This window comes from Netta rufina (genome assembly GCF_964035555.1).
Source record: "Netta rufina genome assembly, chromosome: 21".
Lineage (NCBI taxonomy): Eukaryota > Metazoa > Chordata > Aves > Anseriformes > Anatidae > Netta > Netta rufina.
Genome location: NC_140145.1, coordinates 10,827,467 through 10,854,542, shown reverse-complemented (window position 1 = coordinate 10,854,542; position 27,076 = coordinate 10,827,467). Strand labels below are relative to the sequence as shown.

Genomic DNA, 27,076 nt, shown 5'->3' with positions numbered 1-27,076 from the left:
CCCCCACCTTCATCACCGTCACCGCCTTCATCGCCATTACCATCATCTTCATCACCGCCGCCACCTTCATCACCAGCACCCCCACCGCCATCACCAGCACCACCTCCATCCCCATCACCTTCATCCCCACCATCACCTCCATCATCCTCCCCATCCCCATCCCCACCAGGGCCGGCTGCGGGCAGCCTGCGGAGCGCGGCCCCCCCCTAGCGGTGCCGGCCCGTTCCCGGCCCCGGCCCCGTTCCCAGCCCCGTTCCCGGCCCCCCCGGGTCCGCGGGGCTCTTGGGGACCCCCGTCCCGTGAGCTGCCAGGAAATAATTCCCTAATTTGCACCACGAGGGAACGGCACCTCCCGTATCACCTCTGCTGGCTCACTGGATGTTTATGCTCACTCATTTATTTATTTTTCCAGCTAATTTGACCACGCTTCAGAGCAGCAGCGTGAAGGGGCCCTTACTGCCGCTGCCCTGACCTCACTGCACGCACCAGGCATCTGCAGGGAGCACAGGGAGGGGAAGCCAGGCCAAGGGGCACCAACAGCTCGTCCAGCTGGCAGCACTCTGCCCGGGGAGCAGCTTCCAGACACCTTTTCCAACGCAAAAACACGGAGAAACACTTCCAACTTCCTTCTTGGGCACTCTGCGTAGGAACTGACCCAGGGCAGAGCGCGAGGCCGAGGCTCCATTCGATTCCCTACAATTGTTGTTCCTCCGAGCGCTCCAGAAGACACAGCAAGCTCAGTAAGGATGCAGGGATGAAGCAGGTTGCAGCAGGTGCCGGGAGGAAAGGCTCTTTCTGTCATCTTGGCAACATTTTAGAGAAGTGACAACAAGCAGGAGGCCTCCAAGCTGTTAATGAAGTGAGTGAGAAACCTCTCCCGTTACGGCGTCCAACTTCACTGTACTGCTTTTTGTTTGGAAGTATTTCCACTAGCAGTTTTGGGCAAGCCTGGAGCATCATCCACAGCGATAATGCGATAGAGGATTTTTTCCAATATATTTACCTCAGTTAAACAAACACGAAAAGCAAAGGCAGAAAGCTGCAGTTGTAGGAGGTGTGGAACCGCTGGTCAGCCCTCTAGTTGGGCTAGCAACAACTGCTTGGCCCATGCAAGAGGAATTCACATCACAGCTGCCAGAGTTTTCCTAATGAGGGCAGCTTGCCTTGGCCCTAATCAAAGCAGGGTCCTGTGATTTAAAGAAATCCCCACTCAAATGCTTGCTGCAGATGACTGAAATGCATCGACAACTTATTCTCAGTACGCGCGCCTCCTCTCCAGCACAGCCTTGGCCCAAATCCCATTTTAATTGATTTTTTTCTCATTCACTCCCCACCTCTGTTTACATTAGCCCAACTCCTACCAGTGACCCAGCACAGCGGTTCCCAGACTTGGTCTGCGTGGATACTTGCACTGCATTCACCTCTGTACGGGGCTGCTACACATGGATTTAGCGATGCAGGCAGTAATCCATGCTCCACGTGGAAGCACCTTGCACAGCCAGGCACCCACACCACCCCCCTCAGCTCTAGATTGCCCGGAGGTCACAGTCACAGAGGCGCTAAGATAGAGAGGCTGTTGCTCTTCTAATAAAGTCTTGCACCCCTCTAGAATTACTGAGCAGGAGTAGAAATAAAGTTTGACCTTCCAAGGATAAGTGAGTAATTCCACTGTAATTGCACTGCAATCAGGAGGTGAATCAAGCCCTACAGAAACAAACGATGGGCAGCTTTAAGTCATACTTTTTTACTGCCATACAATACAGGTGTGGGAGAGTTTGCTTGAATCGCCTTCAGCAGTGTCACAACACTATTGTGGAGGAGGGGTCTGGAAGGCAGGTACAAAACCAAAAGGAAATCTTGACCTTTTCCTTTCTGGGGGAGAGCCAGAAGAGGAAGAGGTTTGCTTGACATGATTTAAACCTGTTTGTTTTCTTCTTGTTACTGTTTTTCCCTTAGCCTGAAAACAAAATTCTTAATAAGAAACAAGCTAGGCAATCGAGTTCACAGATGTGGGAAAAACGCAAGTCTAATCAGCTCTGAATTCTAGGATTGATTGCTATTTTCCAGCTTTTCTGTGCCCAATTTTCAGTGACTATTTCTGTAACAGCACTCAACTTTGTCTTCAGCAAAGAGTTATAACAGCGCATCCTTCACGCTTCTGAGGTGACTGATGGCATTAAGAGACACTAAGATTTTCAAAGATCCAAATTAGTTAGTATTATTATACTTTATCCTCTCAGGAATTTAAGCAAGCAATGAAACAGAGAGAACATATCAGAACATTTATATAAATAGCATCTCTTCTGAATTAGCTATAAAAAGATGACACTTCAGACAGCTGTCAGAATGCATCAAACAAACAGCATCGGACACTTCAGCAGCAGGACGGTCACAAACTGTACCGTCACTGCAAGAAGTTAAGAAACATCTTTACTAGTGCGAATGAGATGCCTGAACAGACAGAATTTCCCATTTTAAAGAAAACATTTAATTTTCCACATCAAAAGGTGAGACAACATTCAAAAATCTCATAACCACAGGCTGTGGGCACACAGGTTCCTGAGCAGGTGAACGCCACCTGCATGTTATGCCCAGCTGCGGGATGTGAGAAGACAACGCTACAGCTGTTAGGACACGGGGCTCTCCTTCTGTGTCTCTGTCAGTTCTGGTTTCTGCTCCTCCACATCTTTCTTCTTTCCCTGCATCTCCTCCAACACGCTTTGAAGTTGCTGATGTAGTACAGAATCCCTGGCCTCAGCATCTTGGTGACTCTGTTGTGTTACCTACAGTTAAAGACAGACACTCACAAAACAAAACCCAACCAAAACAAAGAAATGGCTGCAACAAGTTTCTTCCAAAGCACAGCTGAAGAGAGCAAAAGAAAGCAACAGCCAGTGCGTATGTCTGAGAAAGCTGACAGCTAAGTTCTACCTCATGCTTAGGTTATTATCAAAGTACGTGCAGTCTCAAGGTATCACCAGGGCAAGAAATGAAAATGAGATCGCTGACCTCAAGGTAAAATATTAAAGCCAGCTGGCCATTTCATCTTTTCACGCGCTCGTTGGACATCTACTTGTAATAGAACCAATTTCTGCTCCTGGTCAGGCTCTTTTATTGAAAAGAGGCTATGGATGCTCAGCCCACGGGTAATTGGACAATTAGGAGAATAGAGAGCACATTACAGAAGAGAGTAACAGCCGAATTTTGTTTGCAGAGCTGCCATTTTTACAAAATCTTTTTCTCAATTCTTTTTGAGGGTGTTCAAACTAAATGGACATCATTCTCAAAAGAACTGCTTATCTTTCAGACTTGAACAAAGTAAAAAGATTGCTAACCATCACAGAGCAGCAGTGTTCTACTCTACCTGACGCGCTGTTCTGGAAGCATCGGTTTGCTTTTCTACCCCATTTTACATTAAGAGTTACATGACAATTATCTGAAGTAACAAGGAACTAGACTCCATGTGCCCAGGAGCCATCTCCTCTTTTTTACATCCATGAAAATAGATGCAAGACATGTTAGACAATTCTTCTGGGTAGTTATTTTCTTAGCAAAGACATAAATAAACGAGCCCCAAACTAAAAATATAAACAAAAAATGACTGAAATAAGTGTGTGGGCTTTGTTGTTATCGATGTTGGTTTAGTTTATTGAAGCAAACTGCAAGATTTATACATAAATTTCCAAATCAGGATTAAAGAACGAGAGTGATGCTACATTAGAATACTTAATTACTAAGAAGGAATAGAAAAAGTGTGCCAGCTATCTTCAACCCAGAAGAGGTTCTATTTTATTCTCTGGTAACTTATAGAGAGTTTAATTTGGACTAACTCCATCTTAAGAACCTAAAAATGAAGCCTTTTGAGTCCACTGGCCAATTCGTTTTCTGAATGTTTAATACTTACTTTATCTGTTCCTCTTCTCTGCAAAATTATCCCACTGGCTAAAAGGGCTTTTCCTGTTTCTTCAAACAATTTTTCCTCTTCAATTTTCCCTTCTTCTTTCAATTCATTGTATTTCTCAACAAACCTAGATTTCAAGATTGTATTTTTACTCTCACAAACAACATTTTGGTTTGCTGACCTAAGAGGAGACAGGGGCAAGTTTCAGAAGCATTTTTTAGTTTAATTACATATCAACAAAAAAGATTTACCTTTGGCACGTCGATTTGTAGTTCAGTTGTGATAAATCAAAAGGTCTTGGACCACTTCCGTATACTCTGTAAAATTTCCTGCTCAAAAAAAAAAAAAAAACAAAAAAAAAAAACAACAAAAAAAAAAACAGTTCAGGTTTTCCAGCAATCAAAGAGAGACACAGTTTGAGGGAAATAAACAGTATCGGGGTCACCTCATGTATTCTACAACAGCCAACCAACAACAGGGACCCCGGGGGCCCCAGGACGGTCCCCGGGGATCCGAACGAGGCCGAACTCACGCTCGCACGGCGTCCTCGGGGTACAGGATCTCCCTGACGCCGTCCCTCGCGCGGCCGTAGCGCGGCCGGGCCGGGCGGTACCGCGGCTCGCGGCGCGGCGGGCAGGCGGCGTACACCTCGAACCACAGCGGCTGGCGCAGCACCCCCATGCGCATCAGGTCGCGGGTCCTGCGGGGACAGGGGGCTCAAAGGGGGCTGGGGGGAGCCGCGGGGCCGCCCCCAACCCGGCCCGGCCCCCCCCGTACCGGCTGAAGACGCTGCCGACCTTCTGCACGCGGCTCCCCGCCATGGCAGCGCTAGGCCGCCCCTAGCAACGCCGCCCCCTAGCAACGGCCAGCCCGGAAGCGGAAGCGCCCGCCCTCCGCGCCGCTGAACCAATCAGCTCGCAGGGCGCGCTGGGCCCGCGGATGGGCGCGCAGGCAGAAGGAGTCGATAGCCGAGCGGGTGCCCACCCAGATCGCCCCCCCCACCGCCGTTTAAAGGGACAGCGCCACCGGGACCGAGCACCCCCCACCGCCCCCGGCACGGGCACGAACACGCGGGGACGGGGCCCTCGGGGTCCTTCTGCTGCCCTTGGTGGCCCCCGATGGGCACGGGGCTGAAACCCAAACCCCCATGGGCCTCTGGAGCCCGGAGGGTCCCCTCCACTCGCCTGGGCAGCACCTGCTGGGATCTATCCTGTTTTGGGGCTAAAAGTTCCAAAATAGGTCCCAGATTTATCCTGCTTTTGGAGCTAAAAGTCCCCAGACAGGTCCCAAATCTATCCTGCTTTTGGGGCTAAAAGTCCAAAACAGGTCCCAGATTTATCCTGCTTTTGGGGCTAAAAACCCCAAAACAAGTCCTGGAGCAGTGTTACCGCATCCCAACATGGGCTGAGCGGGGACCTCAGTGCTCCAGGGGCCGGAGCATGGACCTGGCACGGAGACCGAGGGATGCTGTGAAAAATATAACCTCACACCCCAAAACCACACACACCCCACTCCTGTTTCCCCAGCGGCTGTTTTGGTTCCCCTGCCATGCTCCCACCACCACGGGGTGGCCGTGCCCACCCTGCAGCGGGGCACTGTGCCTCCCTGGGGCCTGCGAACGATGGCAGACCACGATGGAGCTGAGCAGGAGCCATGGCAGCAGCTGTCGCCCCGTTACAACACCCGCTGAGCGCCTGCAGGGTGCGGGACGTGGCGGTGCTGCCGTCTCTGGTTTCCGAGGGAGCCATTTGGGCTGCTCTGCCTGGTGGCTGCAAGTGATGGGGCAGGACAGCTGCTGGCCCCAAAGGAACAGGGAGCTGCTGTGGCTGCGCTGGGTGCTCCTGCAAGGAGGGAGCACACCAGAAATGCTGCCCTGTGCTGCCCAGACGCATCCTGGCACACACAGCCCACCATTTATCTCCATACGGGAGGGAGGACGCCCATATGGCCCCGCATCGTTTGGGGTCCTGCTGGCTGGGGCTCGTCCTCTGCCCCCATGGCTCTCTACACCCTCCCCGTCCGCTGTCCCCCAGCTGAGCACCACGACGTGCCCACAGCAGCCTGGAGACCGGCACTGGGGGGCCACAAACATCCCCCCGCAGTGGGACACAGAGAGCTGGGGTCTCCCTTCGGTCCCATTTTGTGCTGGGTCTCGCCCAGAGCCAGCACCCAGCAGGATTGCACCAGGGCCTGATCCTGCCCCGCAGCCCCAGCACTGCTGGCTGGGCCCAGGAGGTGGCAGCAGACGGTGCCTGGCTGCCAGCCCCGAGCCCCAGCCTGTGTTTTTCACCCTGATTAATGAAATCCCAACAACACCGAGGTTGTTTGCTCTGTGCAAACAGCCTTCCACCCCGCCAGCGGTTCCGTGAAGCCAGCTTCCAAGAAGCACACGGCAAAGACTGACGTGATGCCTGTTCGCTAGGATGCAGCCCTCGGTCTGGGAATGAGCTGGTGAAAAAAAAAAAAAAATAATAATAATAATAAAAGCATTCATTCACTCCTTCCATCTTGCAGTGTTATAAAGGAAGGGGGCAGTGAATTTCCAGCGAGGGCTGACAGAAGCAGGTACCCGCTGCCAGCGTAGGACACCTCTAGCATTCACCACGGGCCAGCCGCAGCTCTCAGTCCCGGGCTTCTCTCCGCTGCCGGGAGAAAGTTTTGAAAGACAAAACTCCTGCCCCTGTGGAGTGGAAGAATTCAAAAGGGAGTTGCTGGGACCGCTCCAGGGCTGCATCTGAGCTGCTCAAAGGACTGGGCAGGCCCCGGTCTTTTCAGCTCTTTCAAAGAGCCCTGGCTCCCCCCTCGGGTTACGACGGCCTCCTTGGCTGCGCCGGGAAGGCCACATCCAGGGTTTCTCCAGCATTTTGATGCTTTTGACATTTAAGGCAAGAATGCCTTGACTTTTTCCAGCGCCTTCTTTCACAGGGAAAGTTTCCAAGCCACACGTGAGGCTGGGGAGCTCCAACCCTGCCAGCAACCAAACGCTGCTCCCTGGCAGCTGGAGCTGGGCTGCAGGGGAGGTGGGGGCACGGAGCGGTGTTCCCAGGCTGGACCCTGTGGTTCTCAGCCCCCCCCAGCATTGGGGTGTCCCTTGCACACTGGTGGGAGAGCAGGGTTTGTTGCAGGTCTGCAAACACCTCCAGCAGTGCCTGAATGCGTCCTCAGGTTTGCCACATACCCAAGCCCTGCTGCTGCCCCTTAAATCAGCTGTGGGGCCTGATTTGGAGCATCAGAACAAGTGTCACCCTCAAAAAGCCCCATGGGCTCAATGCCCGAAGAGCACAGAGTCAAAGAGACTTCTCTGACTTCTTTCAAAGCATTTCAGAGAACACAAGAGGGAAGCTGAGCCCAGCGGCTGGGCAGACACCGGCCACGGCAGCACGGAAGCGATGCTGGGACCAGCCCTGGGGGTGACCCCTCTTCGTGCCGCCAGCTCAGAGCAATCCCACAGCCCAAGTGCTCCGGGCTTCCACACCTGGTGATCCCGCCAGCTCAGCACAGCACCAAAAAGTGCAGGGCTGGAGATTGGTAACACATATTTCAGAAAGAATTCATTATAATGACGTCTTTCCATCCCGCTAGGAGACAAGGCGAAGGAGCCAGACTGCCTGCCTGACAGACGCGGAGGAGTTGCTGCGCGATGGATAATGAAACAGTTTGAAGAAAATGCACACGCCCCATCCCTGAGAGGCTTGTTATTTCGGAATTAAGTGGGTAAGCCACAGCATTTTTCCTTTTCCGCTTTTTCTTGAAAGGCAGGTCCCGGTCCCCGCACACAGAGCTGGCAACGGGCACGCTGTGAGCTCACACACAGCCCTGGGGTCACAGCCCCTGGGGAGCATCGCTGCTCCCTGCCACCCCTGGGGATTTCCTTGGTGCAAAGCCCACCCTCACGGCCTTACCGGGCTCCCCTGGCCGTGGGCTCCCAGTCTTTTCTCATGCTCTTCCACAACAGGTACCTGAGAGATGCAACAGGACCTGCTCCTGCCCCAGGTGTCCTGCGGGGTGGGAGCAGGATCTGGCCCTGGATGCAGAAAGGAGCTCACCAGCATAACGGCCTCCCCTGGGCACTTGCTTTCCAGAGGAACCACAGGATGCAACCCAAATGCTGGGAGGTGAGGAGCCAGGGTGGCTTTGGGGCATCTGCAGCCACAAGGGGCATGGCCAGAGCGGCAGCAAGGGGAGGCATTTCCCTCCCCACCCTCATCTCTTTCCTTCCCAAAAGTAACAGCAGCATAAAGCGAAACACATCGGTGTTAAGAGTACAACAGGACTTTATTATATGAATTACTATTAAACATCTTTAAGAAAAAAATCACTTATGGAAATAAAGTCTAAAATAGCAACACGCACACACCACAGATTGGTTTTGTTGGTTTGTTCCTTTTAAAACATTTTGTAGAGAAGTGATACAAACGTCACTGAGAGTTGCACGGTTTTATGTAAGAAATGCATTTTGGCTTCCAAGCCGGTTTTAGTGGCCTTCCTACTCATTAGACCTGACTTATTTTTTTTTTAAAGGAGATAAAAATAATCACTCTCCATCCTCCTTTGAAATGATGCTTTGTGCCTCCAAGATATTTTGAAATGGCTGCAGAGTGACATCATTCAGCGAGGCTTTGCCTAGACTAGGATATTTAAGGGCAAGTTGTTAGACCGTGTTAACGAACACAGCCCCAAGCCCCCGCGAAGCGCTGGGCTCAAAACCCACCACGTGCAGTGGACAGAGGCTGCGCAGTGCCCCTGTGCCTCACCTCTACCCACATTTCCAGCAGGCCTGGCCTGAGACACGGCCTGGAAGTGGCTCACCCAGGGCACCAGATCGCAGACCAAAGCCTTACGTGGCTCTCGTAAAAGGACAAGGGGCACAACAAACCCTCCTAGGGCCCCACCAGCGCTCGGCCGTGGGCTGTAAGCAACCACCTGGCCACGAGCACCTCGCTGCTGTTCGCCCCCAACCCTCTCACTGCCACCAGAGCAGCCGTGGGGTGATGGCACCGTGGGGACAAGCAGCTTCCTACCCGAGCTTCTGCTCCACCGCCTGTCGGTACGTCCTGCACTCACGGAGACTTAGCTGAAAGTTAAGCACTCGGTAGCTCAGAGGCGCTGGAACATTTACAAGCTGATCCAATTCCAAGCTTGGTTTTCTTCCAAATATGCAGAGCTGCTTTGGGCTGGGAGGGAGCGGCAGCAGCCTCCTGCTAACCTCAGAGCCAGCAGGCAACGGGGAAGTCGCCCCTCCTTCCTTTCTGCCAGTCCCAGGCTAGGGATAAAAGCCCTGCTCCGCTCCTGAAGGGCCTCCTGTTCCCAGCAAGAAGCCCCAGCTTCACACCGTGCCCCTGCACACAGGGACACACACACACCCTGCCAGACACCGGTCCTACCCTGCACGGCACAGGGCAGCACCGTGCCTCTCCAGCACCTCCCCGCGTCCCATTGCTGCTGCCACAACGTCACCTTCGAGGCAAGCTCGGGACTGCTGCAGCCCCTGGCTCCTACAGCCAGCACCAAGACTCGAGGGACGCTCCTCTCCCCTTCCTCCCACAGAAAAGGAGCCGCCACCAAAGCCAGGATGGGTCCTGGGGGTGCATCTCCTGCTGCTCCGAGCCGAGACCTCGCTGGGCTCCTGCTGCAAGCAGCCGGCCTGCCACCACAGCGCCCAGGCTGTGTGGGCCCTGGTGCGGCCGGGAGCACGCAGGCTGTGCCCATGGCACGCTGTGTCCCCCAGCACCGTGTCCCCAGCACCGTGCCCCCCGTGCCATGTCCCCCGGCGAGGACGCGGACGGCCTCGGGGCAGCGAGGCGCGGCGGCGCTCAGCAGGTGCAGCGGCTGCGCTGCTTGTGGGGGAAAAAAAAAAATCCTCTTGGCGTCCGCTTCAAAGGCATGCGGGCTCCGGGGAGGATTTGAAAAGGAGCCTGTCGGGAGCCAGAGCCTGCAATGTGGGCTTTTGTTACCAAACCCCGCGGAGAGGCAGGGACAACAGTTGCGTGTGTGTCTGATGGCTGGGGCTGCCGCGTCTGCCGCCTTCACAGCTCAAATCTTGCAACATTTGTGCTGGTTCACAGGAGCCAGAAAGTGAAACAGGCACGTCTACAGCCACCTCCTGAATTGAGCAGTAAACAGATTATGCCGATAAAGGAGAAGAAAATGTGCTGGCGGGAGCAATTTCTGACTTAATGCTCGTCACTCATTACTTACACAGGGAAGGAATTTGTTTACGTAATTATTTTTAGCCTGACAGCATCTCTGAATGCTGCAACGATTCGAGCGCTGCCTCCTGGCCACCCCTGCCCTCCCCTGGTAAAACGAGCCCCCAGGGAAGGGAGCTCTCCTGCTGCCACCCCGAGCCCCAGCCCCACAGCAGCTCCTGCAAACGCTCCGTGCCGAGAACATCTCCGCCAGCCCCAGCTGCAAACGCCCGGCTCGGGCTTCCAGCCCAAATCTGCATCTTACCTACAGCAGGGGCGTCCCCAGGCCCACCGAGGGCCCTGCCTGGCACCCGGGGAGCACCACCAGCACGCCACCCCTGATGGACGTGGCCTGGCTCAGCCGTGAGGGTTAAATCAAGGAGGAACCCAGCCCCTGGTGCCGTGCCGGCACAGGGAGCGCAGCTGGAGCGAGCCGGCCTCGCTGCGGCCGCTTCGGGTCCGGGCTTCAAGGCAGTTTGAGCAATGCCAAAGGCAAAGGTTTAATTCAAAGCGAAACGCCTTGGAAAAGAAGGCCCTTCCTTTTATAAACAATTTATATTACTCGACTATTACCTGATCTGAATCTCTGCTCATTACTCCTAGCAATAGTAGGCAACGATTTTTAGGTTCTCTCTCCCTCGTCTGTTTTCTTTTCCTGCGTGTGCAGAGCAAAGTTACATCCGCTCGCTGCAGAGCTATGTCCAGGACACTGCAGCCCCGCAGATCCCCAGTTTGAACGCATCCTCGGTAGCACAACTGATTTTCGCTCTTCTCGCGACGCCGCTTGGATGGAGCAGGACAGAGACAGCTGCTCCTCGGCTCTGAGATCCACCAGCTCCACTGCAGCTCAGGTCAGCTGCCGACTTTTTTTTCCTTTTTTTTTTTTCCTTTTTTTTTTTTTTTTGGCTGATTTGCTAGATAGGAGAAGTTGTTTTCGAACCCCTGGTAAGAAAACTTTGTGCCTCACTTCAATACTTGTACTTCAGAGGAGTACAAAAGCAGAGGGGGAACAGCCAAAAAACTGGGTTGTTTGGTGTTGGGTGTCTGTTTTTTTTTTTTTTCTTTCCTTTTCAGCCATCTTCTTCTTAAGCCTTTTGCATGTTCTGTGCCAGCAATAAAGCCCAGTGCTGGGACCTGCAGGGGAGGGGATAGGGAAGGAAAGAGAACAGCGTGTGCTCAGCCTCAGCCACACCATGGCCAGCACCAGCCCACAGCAGCGCCCGGGGCTCCCGCAGCACCCGTGGGGCTCATCCACACCCAGAGGGGCTCCGGACCCAAACCAAAGCACCTGGGGCTGCTTGCATGCTCACCAAAAGCGTTCATCCCCCAGTGCCTCTCACCATTTACTGCCCTTCCTTTGGCGTCTCCTCCTCCTCCTGGAGCTGCTGCCTCCGTGCTTGGAAGTCTTCATCTGAAAGGCACAGGCAGACGGGGGCTGCCGGGGGCTGCGGCTACACCATGTGGGGTGCCAGCCCCAACACCAGCCCCAAATCCAGCCCGAAATCCAGCCTCAACGCCAGCCCCAATGCCAGGGAGGTGCTGCAGTGAAGAGGCAGCTCGGGTCCTTCCCCGGGGCAGGGATTTCCTCGCTCAGGCAGAAAACACCCCGGGACTGGGACACAGACTCTGCCAGAACACGCCTGGGAAAGGTGGAAGGAGGTCTTGGCCCAGGGAGGCATTTCTGCCACGCAGTCACACCTGGGGCAGCTCCGGGGCGGTCGGGGTTGGCACAACAGTGCCAGGAGGTGCCTCGGTGCAAATCCAGCTGCCGACAGGTTTGGTGAGGCAGTGCCCTGGCCCCAGGCTGTGCACAGCCTGGCCACAACCCCCGGGACTCCCCAGAAGAGGAGAAGCCTGTCCACAGCCACCCAGTAAGCGTGCGCTGACCGGAGAGCTGCGTGGTGCTGGGGCTGAGCCTGTTACACGGGTGGCTGTGCCCCCGGCAGGGACCCGACAGGATCCCACTCAGCCTGGTCTTGGTGTGGGGCAGGACAGGGCCAGCACAGCGGGTCCCCAGCCTGCTGGGCTGAGCCCAAAATGTATGGCACGGCACAGCACGGCACGGCACGGCGTTTCTTACCGCACGAGTGTCCTTCCACATCGTCGAGAAGATTTGCCGTGGAAGCTGCCGTCCCCAACCTGCACCTTCTGCTAAGGAAAACTTGTCAGGGGGCCAGGACGTGGCCGCAGCACCAGCAGTGACCCTTCACAGCCCCCAGCCCCGCCGTGGGAGGCAGCTGGGGAGGCTCCTCGCCAAGCCACAGCCTCGCGGAGTCCCCTGGGACCACGGCTTGCCCAGCCTGCACCCTGCAGCCCCTCAGCGGTTCCCAGCTGCTGGGGACAGATGGCAGCGAGCCCCTTTTAGGATACACCTGGTGCTTCAACAAGTGTTTTCTTTTTGACTTCCTCATCTTCGTCTTCTCGGAGAAGGCTCTGGCAAGTTCAAACAGCTTCTTGCGCGTTGCTGGAAGGAAGCAGCCAGGTGAGAGTCTCACCCCAAACCCTCCCCAAAGCCGCCGTGGGTGGTGGGGAGGAGATGGCCACGGTGCTGACACTGTCAGCCTTTCACTGGGATTTTTGTGGCATTCCCTCCCCGTGACTAACCCAGCCCTCCCCAGGGGGTCTCAGCTAGCTGTGCTCTGAGCCAGGCTGCCCAAAGAACTCGGGCTGCTCTGCGATGGGAGGAGCAGACTGAGTGGCTAAGAGGGAAAGATTGGGAAAGGGAGAGGTACAGCAACCCCCCTGCTTCCTCCTCCGGGATTCCAGCAGAGCTGGGACTGAAGGACTCCCGCGTGGCACCGGGCACAGGATGCCCAAGCCCAGGACTGCAAAACGCAGCCAGAAACTTCACCCCAAAGCTCTGCTGCCAGGGCTGAGCAGTGTCGTAGCGCGACGTGCACCTGCAGCGTGCAGTGTTCCATGCCTTGCACACCCACGTGCCAGCTGTGTGAGTCGAGGGGTGCTGGGGACACTTGTGCCAGCCTGCTGCGAGGGGTGGCAAGGAGCCCAGGGGCACACGTGCCAGCAGACACGTATGGCAGCACCCAAACACCCACAGATGTGCTGTGTGAGCCAGCTCTGCCCCCCGCCACCCCCTGCACCCCTCAGGGGCTGCCCGCCGCCGGAGCTGGAGCCCGACTCACACTTTCCCATGTGTTTCAATTTGTCTCTGAATAAGGCATCGTCGGACACGGCACTGCCGGCCTCGCTGGTTCCGGGGGGGGCTGCGTCACCTGCAAGGCAAACATCTGCTCACAGGCGGCACGTGGCCGGGAGAGGCTGGAGACAAATCATTTCCATGACCCAGTTCCAGCGCTCGTGGAGCGCGGCCCTGCCACGAGTGGCGCTGAGCACAGCGAGCAGGGTGAAGGCATCAGCACGCCGGGGGCTGGCTCCAGGTGAGGACCCCACACTGACAAAACCCCGGAGACCCTGGGTGCAGAGATCTGGGCTGCAGGGACCTTGACTCGGCCGCGTTTTGCCCGGCCCCGCACGGGGCCGCGGACAGACACCAGTGCTAATTCTGTCCCCGGGCAGCTGCCCTGCTGCCGAGGTTAATCAGGATTACCCAGAACAGTCATTATGCCTCCCAGGCACAATCCTCTGCTCCGATCAAGGCAAGGGCGGGATCTGTCACCCCTGGGAGCTGCATCCCTGCTCCCAGCGCAGGGACAGAGGCAGGACACGGGAGCAGTGCTGCCTGGGGAAGGCAGGGCGAAGCCGGGGAGGGCACCAGCACCCATCTCCATCGCCTGCCCTCCCCTCTCCTGTGCACTCTGGGGATTTGTGCAGCAGGGAGGGACCAGTTGGGTTCCTCCCCTTGCTGCCACAGCAGAGGGCATCAGCACGGCACGGTCTGGCATGGCACAGCACAGCACGGCCCGTCGGGCAGAGCTGGGAGGCACCCAGCTGACGAGAGGTGATGCTCCTGTGCCTCTTGAAATTACCTGATAGTATGGAGGAGAAACCAAAATCGTTGCTGCCAGCAACACTGCTCGACTTGGACTTTTTTGACTCGTATTTCAATCGGTCTGAAAAACAAAAAGCCCCGAGGCCCACTTGGTCAGAGCCCTGGGCAGCGCACGCAGCTCACTCATTCCCCTGCCCGCCTGCTGTGCTCACAGCCCACTGAGGGGCCCCTCACAGCAGCACGAGGACGTGAGGGGAAGAGGGAAGGTGCACGGGGACAGGGGAGGAACAGCCCTGGCAAAGCCATGCTGGCTGTCTCCCTGGGATGGGCTTGGAGGGCACTGCCAGGGCTCCGTGCCACAGATTTGCTGGGCAGGAGGAGCAGAGCCTCGTGGCGGGCAGCTCAGCACCAAGAGGAGCACGGGAACAAAACCTGCTGCTCGGTGTTGGCAGGTCGGGCTGCCACCACGGCCCTGACCACATCCTGCACGTCTCCGCCTCGCCAGCAGCCAGGCCACCACAGCAGGACCTCCGTCCTGCAGGGAGGCATGCGGCCAAAACGCAGGCAGAGGCTTCCCGCGGTGCTCCTCACCTCTCTCCAGGGCCAGCAGGAAATCCCGGTTCCTCTGTAGCTCCTTCATGAACTCCTCGTTCTGCAGGAAGAGCGCGATCCTCTCGTCCTCCAGGTACTGCTTCCACCTCCTCTCCTGCTCCAGCGAGCCCTGGCCCCGCGGGCCGAGCCCCCTCGGCACGGGCTGCCGGCAGCCTGGAGAGCCCTGGGCAGGAGGCAAACGGGGCAGAGGTTGGGCACGGCCGTGGGACCTGGCCCCCCATAAAGCTCCCCAGAGCCCCCTGCTTTATGCTGACCCTGGCATTTTGCTCCTAGGGTCTGTTGGCAGCGGGGTCCCTGCCTCCCACTCCAACAGCCCCACTCGGAGGGGCACCCCCCAGCCAGGGCAAAGGGGGCACTGGGCACCCCCATGGGGTGGAGGAGCCAGGGGATGGCATTCCTGCACGGGAGCACCCCCCCCCGTGGTCTGGGAACCAGCACGGCACAGCAAGGAGCCGCTGTGCCCCTGGAGGAGCTCGTTCTCAGAGCCTATTGGCAAATATTTTTAATTTAAATACAGGGAGTTGAACTCGGACGGCACCTGGTGTCGAGGTGAGGGAGGAAGGTCTCGCAGCCGGCATCGCTGCTTTAATTTCCCCGACGAAACAGCAGAGACTGCAGTTTCCCCCTGGCAAACGCCCCTGTGCTCGCATCCCCTGGCTCCTGGCGCGTTTGCACACGTGGAGGAGCAGAGCCACGCTGCACGGTAGCAATCTCACCCTTGCCTACAATATTTATCTGATTTGTAGCTGCTCTCAGAGCGCCATAAAAAGCAAAAGCACACAATTACCAGGGAAAGAAAAGGGCAGCTGCTCCTCTCCTCCCCTTGAGCCCAAATGAATTGGCATGTTCCTATTCCCAGAAAGGTAATATAGCCTGAGAAGCTCAACTTCCAGGGCAATTATTTATGGAAACGTGGCAGGCTGCCTTTGGAGCCAAAAAGGGAGGGAAGAGACGATGCACGGGGAGGGAAGGGCATCTGCAGCTCTCCCCTGGTCCCTGCCACGCTGGGAGGGCGCTGGCCCTTGCAGAAAGGTGCTGCAAGGCCAAGCTGCGTGGCCCCAAAACAGCCGTGAAGCATACGGGGACTGCCTCCCACGGGAATCCTCTGCTTTGCACAAGGTTTGGTATCTCACGCCTGCAACACCAGCCCCCGAGCGCACCGAACGCGCTGCTCTGCCCAAGAGCGCTTCTCACCGGGGCAGCAGGTCAAATAATTTAAAATATTGACTGCTCCTTGCACGTGGCATTTCTGGCACCGCCTGCTGAGCTAACTAATGGCGAGAAGAAGCCTCGGAGCCCAGCTGGAAGTTTTCTCCTGCACGCCTCGCTCGGTTCACTGCCCGGGAGTGAGTGGCTCAGCGCCGGGGCGCAGCGGGGCCCTCACCTGGGTGCGGGGAGCCTGCTGGGGCAGGATGCGCAGGAAATCCTCGGGGAGGTTGCCCAGGAGCGGTGGGTTCCAGTTCCTGTAGCGGCCGGGCCCCGGCACGTCCGTCCTGTGGGGAAACACACAGAGAGCACCCTTGGGCCAGGGGGACCCCACGGCGCTGCAATGGGGGGCACGGCGGCCTCCCACCCAGCTCCACGCTTGTCCTGGGTGCTGGAAAACCTCACGCTGCCTCCCCAGGTCCTTGCGTTAGCATGAGCTCAGGAGAGCGAAAAGCTCTCCTAGCGAGTCTGAAATCGTGGGGAGTTGTTTTCAGGCCTCGCCCCACCACCTCGCAGGCTGCATTTTCCTTCTCCTGCTGTTTCACTCAGCATCCTGGCAAACAGCACCGCGGGAGCTGTACCCCTGCAGGGCTCTGCTTATACATTTTGCCTCCCGGACATCAAAACCAGCCTGCACAACCAGCAGGACTGTCTGCAGCGGGGACCTGGCACAGGGAGGCAGCAAGGGCAGTGGCAGGCGCTTTCCTCCAAGCCCACGGTCGTGGCTCAGCAGCCCGATGGAGCAGCAGCAGCAGCGTGGCAGCGCCCCGAGACGCTGCCCTCCCACGGCCGTGGCCCTGCTGCCCTTCCCCAGGGCGGCACAGCCAGGAGGGCTCCCCGTGCCAAGAGATAAGAGGTGCGGGGCCCCGGCCGTGCAGCACCTGGCGTTTTGGAGAGGCGTCAAGCGCTCCCCGCCCCCAGGAGCTGATTTTTGCCATTCCACTCGCTCCGGGAGCGGCTCTCCGGGCCCCTCAGCTGTTCACGTCTCGGGGCCTCGCGGATGTTATTTAGCCAGCTGTGAGCTTCATTCATCCCCCTTGGCTTCGGCTCGCCCAGTCCTAACAAACCAACGCCAGACCCCTCCCGTATGGGGGGCTCGTGCCCAGCAGCCCCCCTGGCATTGCCCCGTGCCACAGCGAGGGGCTGGAGCTCACCTGGGCGGCGGCGTGGGGGGCGCGCGGGGGCAGCGGGTGCCCAGCGCCTGGCTCTCGTAGGCAGGGGGGGAGTACACGGGGGGGGGCTCCTCGTCCGAGCTGTCCGGCTCCAGGGTCCGCTCCAGGATCTGGAGGGGGAGAAGGATGGGGTGAGGGTGAGCAGGGGCACTGCTCCCCCCAGGGACCGGGACCAGTGCTGCTGCAGGATGGGGACAAACGTCCTGGCTCTGTCCCCTGGCACCGGGGGTGCTGCTCTCGAGGGACGAGGCGCAGCATTTTGGCAACTGGGGGGGATCCTCTGACGGCAGCAAAAGGCTTCCTGTTGGTTTGGGGGAAGAAAGGAGGGAGGAAAGCAGTTTGGCTCAAGCCTCAAGCACTGCCCGAGGCAAACCAAGCAGGCTGCGTGCTACAAATCAACCAAACTGGGACTCAAACGTCTGCTGCCTGTGGTGGCTGGATGGTGCCCAGGCACCCTGCACCCCTGGGGCCGGCAGCTCCCAAGGGTGCTGCTGCAGGGGTCCAGCTTCCTTGAGCTGGCGAAGCACAGCTGCAGGGCTGTGATGACAGCACCTCCGCTGCCTTTCCCTTGCCCTCGCACCCCCGCCCGCTGGGCTGGTACCAATTTTGCAGGTGGCACAAACAGGGCAGAAGGGGACCGCACCGCCTGCTCGCGCGGGTACCTCGGGGGGGATGCTGTCCTCCGAGTCCGAGCTGTCGTCGCAGCCGCTGCTGTCCAAGTTCATCTGCAGGAGCTGGTCGATGGTGGCGTCCACGGCGCCGTTGTTGGCCCTCAGAACGCACTCGATAATGTCGTAGTCCATGTTGGGAAACATGGTCTTGAAGTCCTCCATGGCCTGGTTGAACTCCAGCCGGCGGACCTGCCTGGCGGGGCGGCTGTTGTTGAGCTCCTGCGCCGAGGAGCCGCCCCGCGACCCGCCGTTGCTGCTGCTGCGTCGGAAGAGGCTCGTCATGGCGCGGGGGCGATGGGCCCGGTCCCAGTCCCGGTCCTGGTCCCAGTCCCGATCCCAGTCCCGGTAAGGCGAGTGCCTGGTGCCTCTCGTCACGGGGCGCTGCCCCGGCCGTCGGCGGGGAGCATGGGTGGGCGGCGGGGGCACCGCTCCCTGTGGCCGCAGCACCGCGTGTCAGCCCCCGGCGCGCTGCAGCATCCTCCCACCTGTGGGGCAGAGGGGAGAGAAGTCACAAAAGTCACCTTTTTGAGGTTGTTTTTTTTTGCAAAGAGCTGAGAGACCCCAGGGCGGCAGGGCAGCTTTGAGCTCCGTCCCCTCCAGGAGCGGCAGCTGGATGCGCACAAGGCACTTTTTTGGTAACACCTCCATCTAAAGCCCATCTCAGAAATCCCCCCTTCTAGGGGTTTTTCTTTCCCTTCGGAGGGAGGAGCACGATTTTTAACTTCTTCCTTTTGTGGCTCTGCCTCACTTGCTCAGCCAGCAGCGCGAGCATCATCCATGCCCCGATGCGTGGCCAGGAGGCTGCAGGCAGGGGCCGTGCTCGCCGCCAAGGTGTGAGCAAGGTGCCCAGAGGCACAGCGAGATCTCCTGCTTCAGTGGGGGAAATTCAACCAAATTCACCCTATTCAGCTGTGTCCTGGCACATCAGGAGCAGCCAGGAGTTCGGGTTCGCTGTGCCAGGCACTGCACACACAAATTGCGAGAGCTGCGAGGTAAGGAAAGTGGCACTGCTTCCACTGCAGAGGGCTCCACAGATTTCACATTTCCAGGTTTTATGTTTATTTATAAACACGGTGAAATCTCTCTTTAAAATAATAAAAAAAAATGGAGTCATTTCAGTGCAGGGGGCTGAAGCACTGCAGCACAACAAATCGACCCCTGGGAAAAGCCACCAAATCCAAGATTAACGTTCACTTTAAAACCATAAACAGATTATACAGCCACTGCTTCTCATTTGGAAACGCAGGGCCAAATTCAGTTCTGGATTAACTCCGCTGTTTAAAAAGAATTACCCCAGGAACACTTTGGATCCATAATATCATTTTCAGGAGCTTTTTCCCAAGTGGCAGGCGGAGAGTTCACAACAACTGTCCCTAAAACTGTATTTAACCGAGAAGAACACACCAGGCACATTTCTCAGTGAAAGGCTGCATAATCAGGTTCAACACCATTAAGCAGAGCAGCCACCTCTGAAGGTCACCCGAGCTCTCCCGTGCCCTCACCAAGGCCACCCTACACACAGGAGCCAGGACTGGTGGAGAGGGAGCAGAAAGGCTCACGAGGAGGCACTTCTGAGCGTGGAAAGCCACCGTCTGCCCTGCACTCACTAAAAAAATGCATCTGAAGGGATCGCTCGGCCACGAGCCAGCTCCATCCCAGCCCTCTCGCCCGGCAGGGTTTGCTGCAGCTTGTGCAGCGTGAGCGGGGCGCGACGCCACAAGCGCCCTGCCCGGCTCTGTTCAGCGACGGCAAACAAATCCGCTGGAGTCGGTTAATAAAACATTGCTTCTTGGTTCCTCCTCTGCTGCCATGATTCATTCACAGCGAAAAGCCAGCTTTGTTCACACCTCTGGGATTACGCTTTAATCGCAATATTGCATTTCTGGTTCAGTCGCACGCTAAACCGAGCTCTAACACATTCCCCGGGGGACCCACGCTCCTTCAGGGTTCGGCCACTCAGCGAGGGCAGGTTCAGAGCCCACACATCTAGGGGAGAACAGGTCCTAAAGGACACGCTGCAAACACACACAGGATCCAAACACAAAGACCTGAGGGTGAAGAGACCTGCGGAGAACTCACCAGTGTGGCTTTGCTGATCTAACATATCAAAAACATCACATCGTAAAATCGGTCTCCAAAATCAGGAAGTGTGCCTAGAAATCCCCCAGTCTATTTTAAAACCCTAAGATCTATAGAGCAACAACAAGTGCCTGTGGTCAGGGGTATTCGTCTCCCACCGTTTGACTTCTGAGCGGGTATTTAAGGTCTTCCCTTAACCACGAGGGCTGGGCAGCCCCGTTCAGAGGGAGCCAAAGGCCCCGGCCACCAACACGCAGCCGAGTGTGGAAATCCCTCTGCCCTGCCGGGGAAAGGCCGGGATCTCCCCGCTGCAGACGCCTCTTTTCCGTGGAAGGTGTTAGTCAACGAGGCACCAGGGTCTGGGACGACTCATTTAAATTGCAGCCCATGCCAGATAGCGTGACTGGGAGCAGCAGCCTGCTGAATAATTGAAAGCTTCTGGTCCTAAGATGAAAAAAAAAAAAAAAAAAAAATCAGGGACGGGGACAAGACATTTGTATGCCAAAAGGGCTCTGCTGCACATCTGGCTTTAAACAACAACGAGGGATTGTGCCACAAGGACGCTCCCAAGCCCGTGAAACCTGAGTCACGGCGGCGCGGCTCGCAGGGACGCTGCCCGGCCGGTGCTGGTGCTCACGCAGGCAAATTGGGCAAAAGCAAGGCACAGGCAGTGACCCTGGCACGCAGAGGGGCAAGGCTGCAAACACAGGTCTTAAAAACCCCATTTTTAATGTCTTGATGACATCCTAGAGGAATGCAAACCCCCTCACAGCAGCAGGCGTTCAAATCCGGAGAAAGGCGAGCGGGATCCCCGTGCCGGTGCCACAGGGAACGGTCTGGGCACTGCTGGCCGGTGGCTCCGTGATGTCAGCAAGGGGCTGGGAGGGTGCCAGGAAAAGCAAAATCCTGCAGATGGCCCAAAAAGGAAGGAAGGAAGCTGGCGGCCAAGCACAGCCCCAGGCGAGGGCAGCGCCACGCTCGGGGCACGGCCGGGCGCAGGGAGCCCCACGGCACCCCCAGCTCACACAGCCCAAATCCGCACTCGGCCGAGACGGAGCCAAGAGCAAGACCTCAGCAGCCACAGAGAAACCCTTCGTGGAGCTGGCTGGGGAGCTGATGAGCCTGGAAAGCTCATTTTGCACAGCCCAGGGCACGCGACACCCCGCAGCACGGACGCGGAGCAGGACGGGACGTGGAGGAGACAGTGCTGAGGGTGCTCCCGGGACCAGCAGAGGAGCAGCTGGATAATCCTCGGGGCTGGTGAGCCCAGCGATTTCATGCTGGGAACAACAGTTGCTCAGCTCTGCAAGGAAAGCAGCCCCGGCAGCTGTAAAAGCAGCGGGACTGATTGCTCACAGCCCTCGCAACTCAGGGCAAAGCCTTGGCACCAGCGCGAAGGAGAATATTCTCTGAATATTGTCTGCTGCAGCTCAGACAACAGATGGGGTTGCTTAAACGCGGCTGGATGAGACCAGCCCTTCTTCCCCTGCTCCAGGCTGCGGAGGGAAAGCTCTCAGAGGAAGACTCACGCCGGACACGTTACATCAAGAAGTGCTTCAGCCAGGGCAGGTTTTCGGAGCTCTGCCTTCAGCCGGGCCCCTTCGGAGGGACCTCGCTGAAAAGGAGCAAGAAGCGCAGGGACACGGCCGCTCGGCGGCTGCAGGTGCCTGGCCAGCGGTGGCTGTAATAGGATTAAAAGCAGGATGAAAAGTAAACGGTGGGGAACAGAAATTACGGTAGTGTCTAGCAGCAGATTGAAATTCAGAGCACACACCGAGGACGTGCAGGATGTGGCTGCGTTCAGCCTGCCCCAAGTCTCCTCCGTCACCTCTCCGCCGGCCCCGGCAGCGCACACGCCTCAGCCCGTGCCCAGATCCTTTCGCACACCACGAGCAGGCACACGGGGCTCCCTTTAACGCCTGTTCCACCACGAATTAAAGCGGCTGGGTTTAAGCCCTTTTCAAAAAGGTATAAAGCAATCAGGGAAAGAAGAAAAAAAAAAAAAAAGGAGGGAAAAAAAAATAGCCCTGTGTGAAAACCCGTGCAGCACGTACCTCTGCAAACCCAAATCCCAGCGGCTCTGAGAGCCACGCTCAGCCAGGCCACAGCAGCACAAGGAGGGGGTCAGGGTAACCGAGCCCCCGTCGGGACCTGCACCCATGGGTGCCTGTCCCCCTGCTCGGTGCTCGCGGCTGCGGCCGGCAGAGGCCAGCAGCACCGTGCGCCCCCGGCCACCCGATTCAGGGAAATCCTCTTCTCCTGCGGGATCGCAGTGCCGGGAACCGCGCCGTGCCACCCTCCCCGACAGATTTACGAGGGGCCTTTGTGTGCGCACCAGATGTCAGCCCCGCAGCACCCGGCCCGCCTGCAAAGCAGCCCCGAGAGGCCGAAACACAGCGGCTGCTCTCGGCCCAAGGGGAAGCAGGGTGAGGGCTCCCGGGGGGTCCTGGCCCTCCCCAGGGACCCTGGGTGGCAGCGGGGTGCGGGGACCCCCTGGTCGATGTGAGCAAGGGATGGAAAGCCCTGGGTTGTGCAGGACAGAGCCCTCCCGGAGCACCTGGTGCTTCCCTGTGACTAATCCCCGGGTCTCACACGCATTTGCCAGGCCACAATCACAGTCCTTCCCCCCCGCCTCCCCCCTCCCAAACTAAGCCTATATTAATGAGATGGCACTAGATCTTAATCAAAAAGTTGCCCGCCTTGCGAGGCTGCCTTCCAATGGCTTCATTGAAGGTAATTTGAGCTTGGTAGGACGACATTCCTAAAATAGTTGAGGGAATTCAGACACGAAACAAGGTTTCCAGGAAGGGATTAAAAAAAAATGGGTCAAGCAAGTGTGAGCGATTAAAGTAACCCAGCATCCTTTGTATGATTTAAATGCGGCTCTGCTCAGCTCTATCCCGTGTCGACGTGCAGGAAAGGGGATGCAAGAGGCTGACGAAAGCAGCGACGGCACCCGGGGGACGGCACCCGCCCGACGTGCAACCAGCCCAGGGCAGGAAGGAGGGACAGGTAGCGAGGACAGGGTGAGGCAGGGTGCTGGGGGCTCTCCCAAAATCCTGGCCCCTCTGTGAAGCTGTTGCAGACCCAGCACTGCCCCATGGCCCTGCAGGGCAGACGCTGCAGTAGGAAAAGCAACCAAGCAAATTCGGGGCTGGAGACACAGCCCTGTGGGCCCCACCTGCTGGTGCTGGTGCTGAGCCCAAACCCAGGGACCTTTTCCTGAGTCAAACGCCCTCTCCGTGCCTCAGTTTCCCCATCCACATGCAGCATAACAACATCCCCAAAGGGCTCTGGTGCTGCTCACGGCCTTGCCATCGGTGCAGGCCTCACGGGAGGAAACCCACAGGGGGCCCTGCCAGCGCTGAGCCCCGGGCACCCCAGTCCTGTCCCACAAAGCCCTGGCTCCATATGTCGCACGGCCCCGTCCTGAGCCGCTTATCCCCTCTCCTCCCTTTGTGCTCCCGGCTCAGCGCCAGCCCTCGCCGGCCGCGCGCACAAAAGCAGCGGGAAGCTGCCGGGAGGAAAAGGAAACCTCTCGCAGAGACAAAGGTGCTCGGCTCTGCTGGGGCCAGCACCAGGAGGTCAGGGCCGGCGGAGGAGCCACCTCTGGGCTTTTTGGGGATTGGGTTTGGGCGGCCGGCACCTAACTGCAGGCTGGGTGAGAGCTAATCCGTGCTGGGGGCAGGGCCGGGCACGCATGGCGCCTCGCTGGGCTCGGTCACAAATGCTAATTTGCCATTTTCGGCCAAGGGTCGAAGAAATTGAAGGACAGAGGGGGAAAAAGGAGAAAGGGCCTGAGCAGCGCCAGCCCCGTCCCTTGGCAGTGCAGGATGTGCCCAACCTGTTCCTGGTGCAGCAGGAGCACACTGGGGATGGACTGGGATGGACTGGGAGGAGACCAGACTTCCCCTGCCCCAGCCTGGGCACCGGGGTAAGCTTCCAAAGGTTGGGCAGCAATTCCTGAAGCAGCTTCGTGCAGGGGCACAGAGGGAAGAAAACCAAGGGTTAGAGGCAGGGGCAGTGCGGGCTGAGGGCCTCACACACGGGGCTGAGCCAGAGGGTGCGTGGGCTCCGACCGGGCACCGGCACCCCAGCACCGAGGTGCCACGGGGCCACCAGCACCCACTGCTGCTCTCTGGCCTCCAGGATTTCAGGGCCATCGCTCAACATGTGAAGGAAAAAAAAAAAAAAAAAAGCAGCATTGATTCGCCCAGGGCTACGTGGAGGAGAAGGACCCGCAAGTTTCTATGGAAACAAAACGAGGAGAGTAAAACTCTCACTCACGGGCACGGTAAATTATTTACCAGGACAGGCCCCTGCCCATTAGGATCTGGTAAAAAGATTTAAAAGTGGTCATTACGCAGGCTGCTCGCAACCACTACATTCAGGCCGCTGAAACCACAGGCAAGGAAGAGGAAAGACTTGGGGTTTCCACGCCACGCAGGCGGTGAAACCCACAGGGCCAGCACGGGCTCGCTCCGGGGCACAGCTGGGGACCCGTGTGAGGGTCCTGTGTCCCTGTGCCCCCCTCTGCAGCTCGAGGAATGCCTCCAAGGAGCCCCCAGGTGCCCAGACCTGCGGGCAGCCCCAAACCCTGGTGCCCAGAAAGCGAGCTGCTTCCAAGCAGAGAGATTTTGATGAGCAGAGAATTAACGAAGGAAGAACCGGGCACGAAGCGAGAGAACCGCAGGCACGTGAGGGCATCGCCTTGCCCTGGTTTTGCTTTTTTATGGTAACTTCTTTCACCTGTCCCACTCCTCGCTGCAAGGCACGGCGATGCCCGGCATGAGGCCACCCAAAAGGCTCCCATCCGACACCACCCCCGGGAGCCGCGCACCCTGCGAGGCCGCCCAGCCCTCGGCACTGCCAGCTCAGCACCACTGCGAGCCGGCACCGGCAGGGAGAAAGGGAGTAATTAAGTTGCAAATGGAGGAGTTGCCTTTTTTATGAGTCAATAAGCCATATGGCTGATGGAAGGCACCGAGCTGACGATTCGGGCACTGCCGTCCCCTGGTTGTCCCGGGACACGGCACCGCATTGTGATCGCGCTGCTCTTTTGTCCTCCCTCGCGCCGGGTGACATTGCTCAGCAGAGGAGAACCTGCTTGAAACACTACACCTCGCCAGGGACGGGCATTTAATTAACGCCGATCCATCAGGCCTCTCCCGCAGAAGCGCCAGGAAGGTTTCAGGACGCCGCAGGGATCGCGGCTCCATCCTCCGGCACACGGCGGGGAGATGAAAGCCCCTGAAAGCCTCCCGTGCTCGCTCTGTTCCCTCTGCTCCACCACAGCACATCGGGATTTGATACTGAAATGCTGTGGGGTGCTGACCCGGACTGCCAGCTCCCACATCCGCACAGTACCCCGCTCCCAGGGTGAGGGGACCCCGCTCGCAGCCCCCACGCATGGGCTGTGCGCTCCGGCGGCGCGGCCACCGAACTAGGGCACGCTCTTCCTCAAAGCCCCAGCCTCACTTCTCCTGCGTTATTTTTAAGTTTGGGTAATTAACTCACACCCAGCTCCGTCGCTGTGCTGTCCCAGTTGCTTTGGGCCGGCCCGACAGCTGCAGTTACCAGCCAGGGAGGTTAAAAGCAAGAAGGATTTCAGGAGCAGTGGGGCTGGGACGAGCCACCAGGCCCCATGGGCAGGAGGATTAGCGCTGCAGCTGTGCTGTCCGTCTGCCTGCCCACAGTGCAGAGGGGCCACGAGCCCTCGTGCCACCCCAGAGCACCACATCCCCTCTCCAGCACAACTCTGAGCCCTTCCCGAGTGCCAGGACCCAGGAGTTGTCCCCAGGGAATGTCCCCTGCCCTGTGCTGTGCTACGGCCCCGGCACACAGGTGCCCCATCTCCACCTCCCGTCACCACCACCCCACGCAGCCCCTGCAGCTCCAGGGCCCCCAAAAGGCACAAGGGGGAGCAGGACAGGCCCCCGGGCAGCAGAGGCAGGGTCAGCATCCCCCCAGCACACGGTACCTCGCAGCGCTCCCGCCGGTCTCCCAGTCTCCAAAGGCTGCCCTCGTGCCAGTGCTCCACGGCTGCCTGGGAACGGGGAGGTAGAGAAAGAAAGAAAAAACCACGCTGTTATAATTGACTCCGTAACTGAGTCAAACACTAAAATCAGCTTGGACGTGCCAGGAAGTTAAACAGCAGTTGTGCCGTGCCCCATTTTCTGGAGACAAGCCACCTGCTCTCCCTGTTACGGCTCGGCCCTGCTCCGCTGAGGCCTCAGCCAGGCCCCGGGGACGCGAGCGAGGGCAGGGACCGAGGAGCTGCCAGGCAGAAGGGAGAAACACCACCCCTGGGAGCCAGGGCTCGTTTCCCAGCAATTACAGCGGACTGGGGCTAGGAGAAAGCACAAGGCTGCACGCAGGTGGCCGTGTCCCAACGGGACGGCACGGCTAATGGGGGCACCAGGTCAGACACGTCCCATGCACAACTCCAGCCGTGGACAGGGAAGGACCCGCCGCAGACAGGGGGAGGACACCGGGCACGCTGGTGCCTTGCATGGGAAGGCAATCAGGAGACTGCAGAGCGCGGTGCGGCCCCGGGTGAACTCTTTCAGGGCAAGGGAAGCCGCTCAGCGTGCGCAGAACACCTTCAAACTCCAACAAAATGCACCCGGTCTGCAGCTGGACAGGATGGCGGTGCTGCGCACAGCGTAACGCACGCTGGGTTTCCACCAGCACCACCAAGAGCCAGCTCCTGGGGTCAGTCCTGAGTCCACCAAAATCCCTGGGGGCACTGATCCGAGCCTGGCAGGGCCGTGGAGAAGCTCCTGTCCGGGGTGGCAGCACCCTGGCACCCTACTCGTGGTGGGAGGTGGTGGCACGGTGCTGGGGATCCACGAGGGGCTCTGCCTGCCGGCCGCGGCGCTGGCTTGGATTTTAAGACACTTGTTTGTTTGTTTGTCGCTGGGCAACCGAGAGGGGATGGAAAAAAATATCAATATCCTATTGTCACCTATGAGTCACTGCTCGGCACGGGCCGAAACGCCCCGTCCTTCCCGCAGGATGCTGCTGAGGCCCTGGGGAAACGGGAGGAGAGCCCGAGGTGCCCCGCGGCCACCGGCACTGCCCCTGGGGCTGCCTGCCCTGTCCCCGTCCCGCTGCCCACGGCCAGGGTCAGTGGTGGCACAGGGACACCGGTGGCACAGGGACACGGGTGGCACAAGGATAGCTTTCCACGTCCCTGAAGGCGGCGAAGGAATTTGCATTTGTATTTGCATTTCCTAATTGCGCCTCCGGGTTTCCCGGGACATCGGCCGGGCTCGGTTTCCATGGCAGGTTTTGTGCGGGCCGGGAGAACCGAGGCAGGCACAAAGGGGCCACAA

General features: G+C 58.1%; 2 protein-coding genes across 2 annotated transcripts; both read right to left on the bottom strand.

Moving 5' to 3' along the window:
• Positions 1–2,465: 2,465 nt before the first annotated feature.
• MRPS23 (mitochondrial ribosomal protein S23) lies at positions 2,466–4,772 on the bottom strand. The gene is made up of 5 exons (XM_084299457.1): positions 4,679–4,772; positions 4,434–4,601; positions 4,153–4,230; positions 3,905–4,028; positions 2,466–2,783 (listed from the first exon to the last, which is right to left on the bottom strand). The coding sequence occupies exons 1-5, from the start codon at positions 4,720–4,722 to the stop codon at positions 2,628–2,630; spliced, it is 570 nt and encodes a 189-aa protein (XP_084155583.1). The 5' UTR covers positions 4,723–4,772; the 3' UTR covers positions 2,466–2,627.
• A 3,392-nt stretch (positions 4,773–8,164) lies between these two features.
• Positions 8,165–18,083, bottom strand: CUEDC1 (CUE domain containing 1). The gene is made up of 10 exons (XM_084299550.1): positions 17,652–18,083; positions 16,972–17,099; positions 15,996–16,104; positions 14,591–14,774; positions 14,037–14,120; positions 13,233–13,322; positions 12,460–12,553; positions 12,170–12,228; positions 11,430–11,500; positions 8,165–11,223 (listed from the first exon to the last, which is right to left on the bottom strand). Exons 1-9 carry the CDS (start codon positions 17,940–17,942, stop codon positions 11,433–11,435), a joined length of 1,107 nt encoding a protein of 368 aa, XP_084155676.1. The 5' UTR covers positions 17,943–18,083; the 3' UTR covers positions 8,165–11,223; positions 11,430–11,432.
• Positions 18,084–27,076: the final 8,993 nt, after the last annotated feature.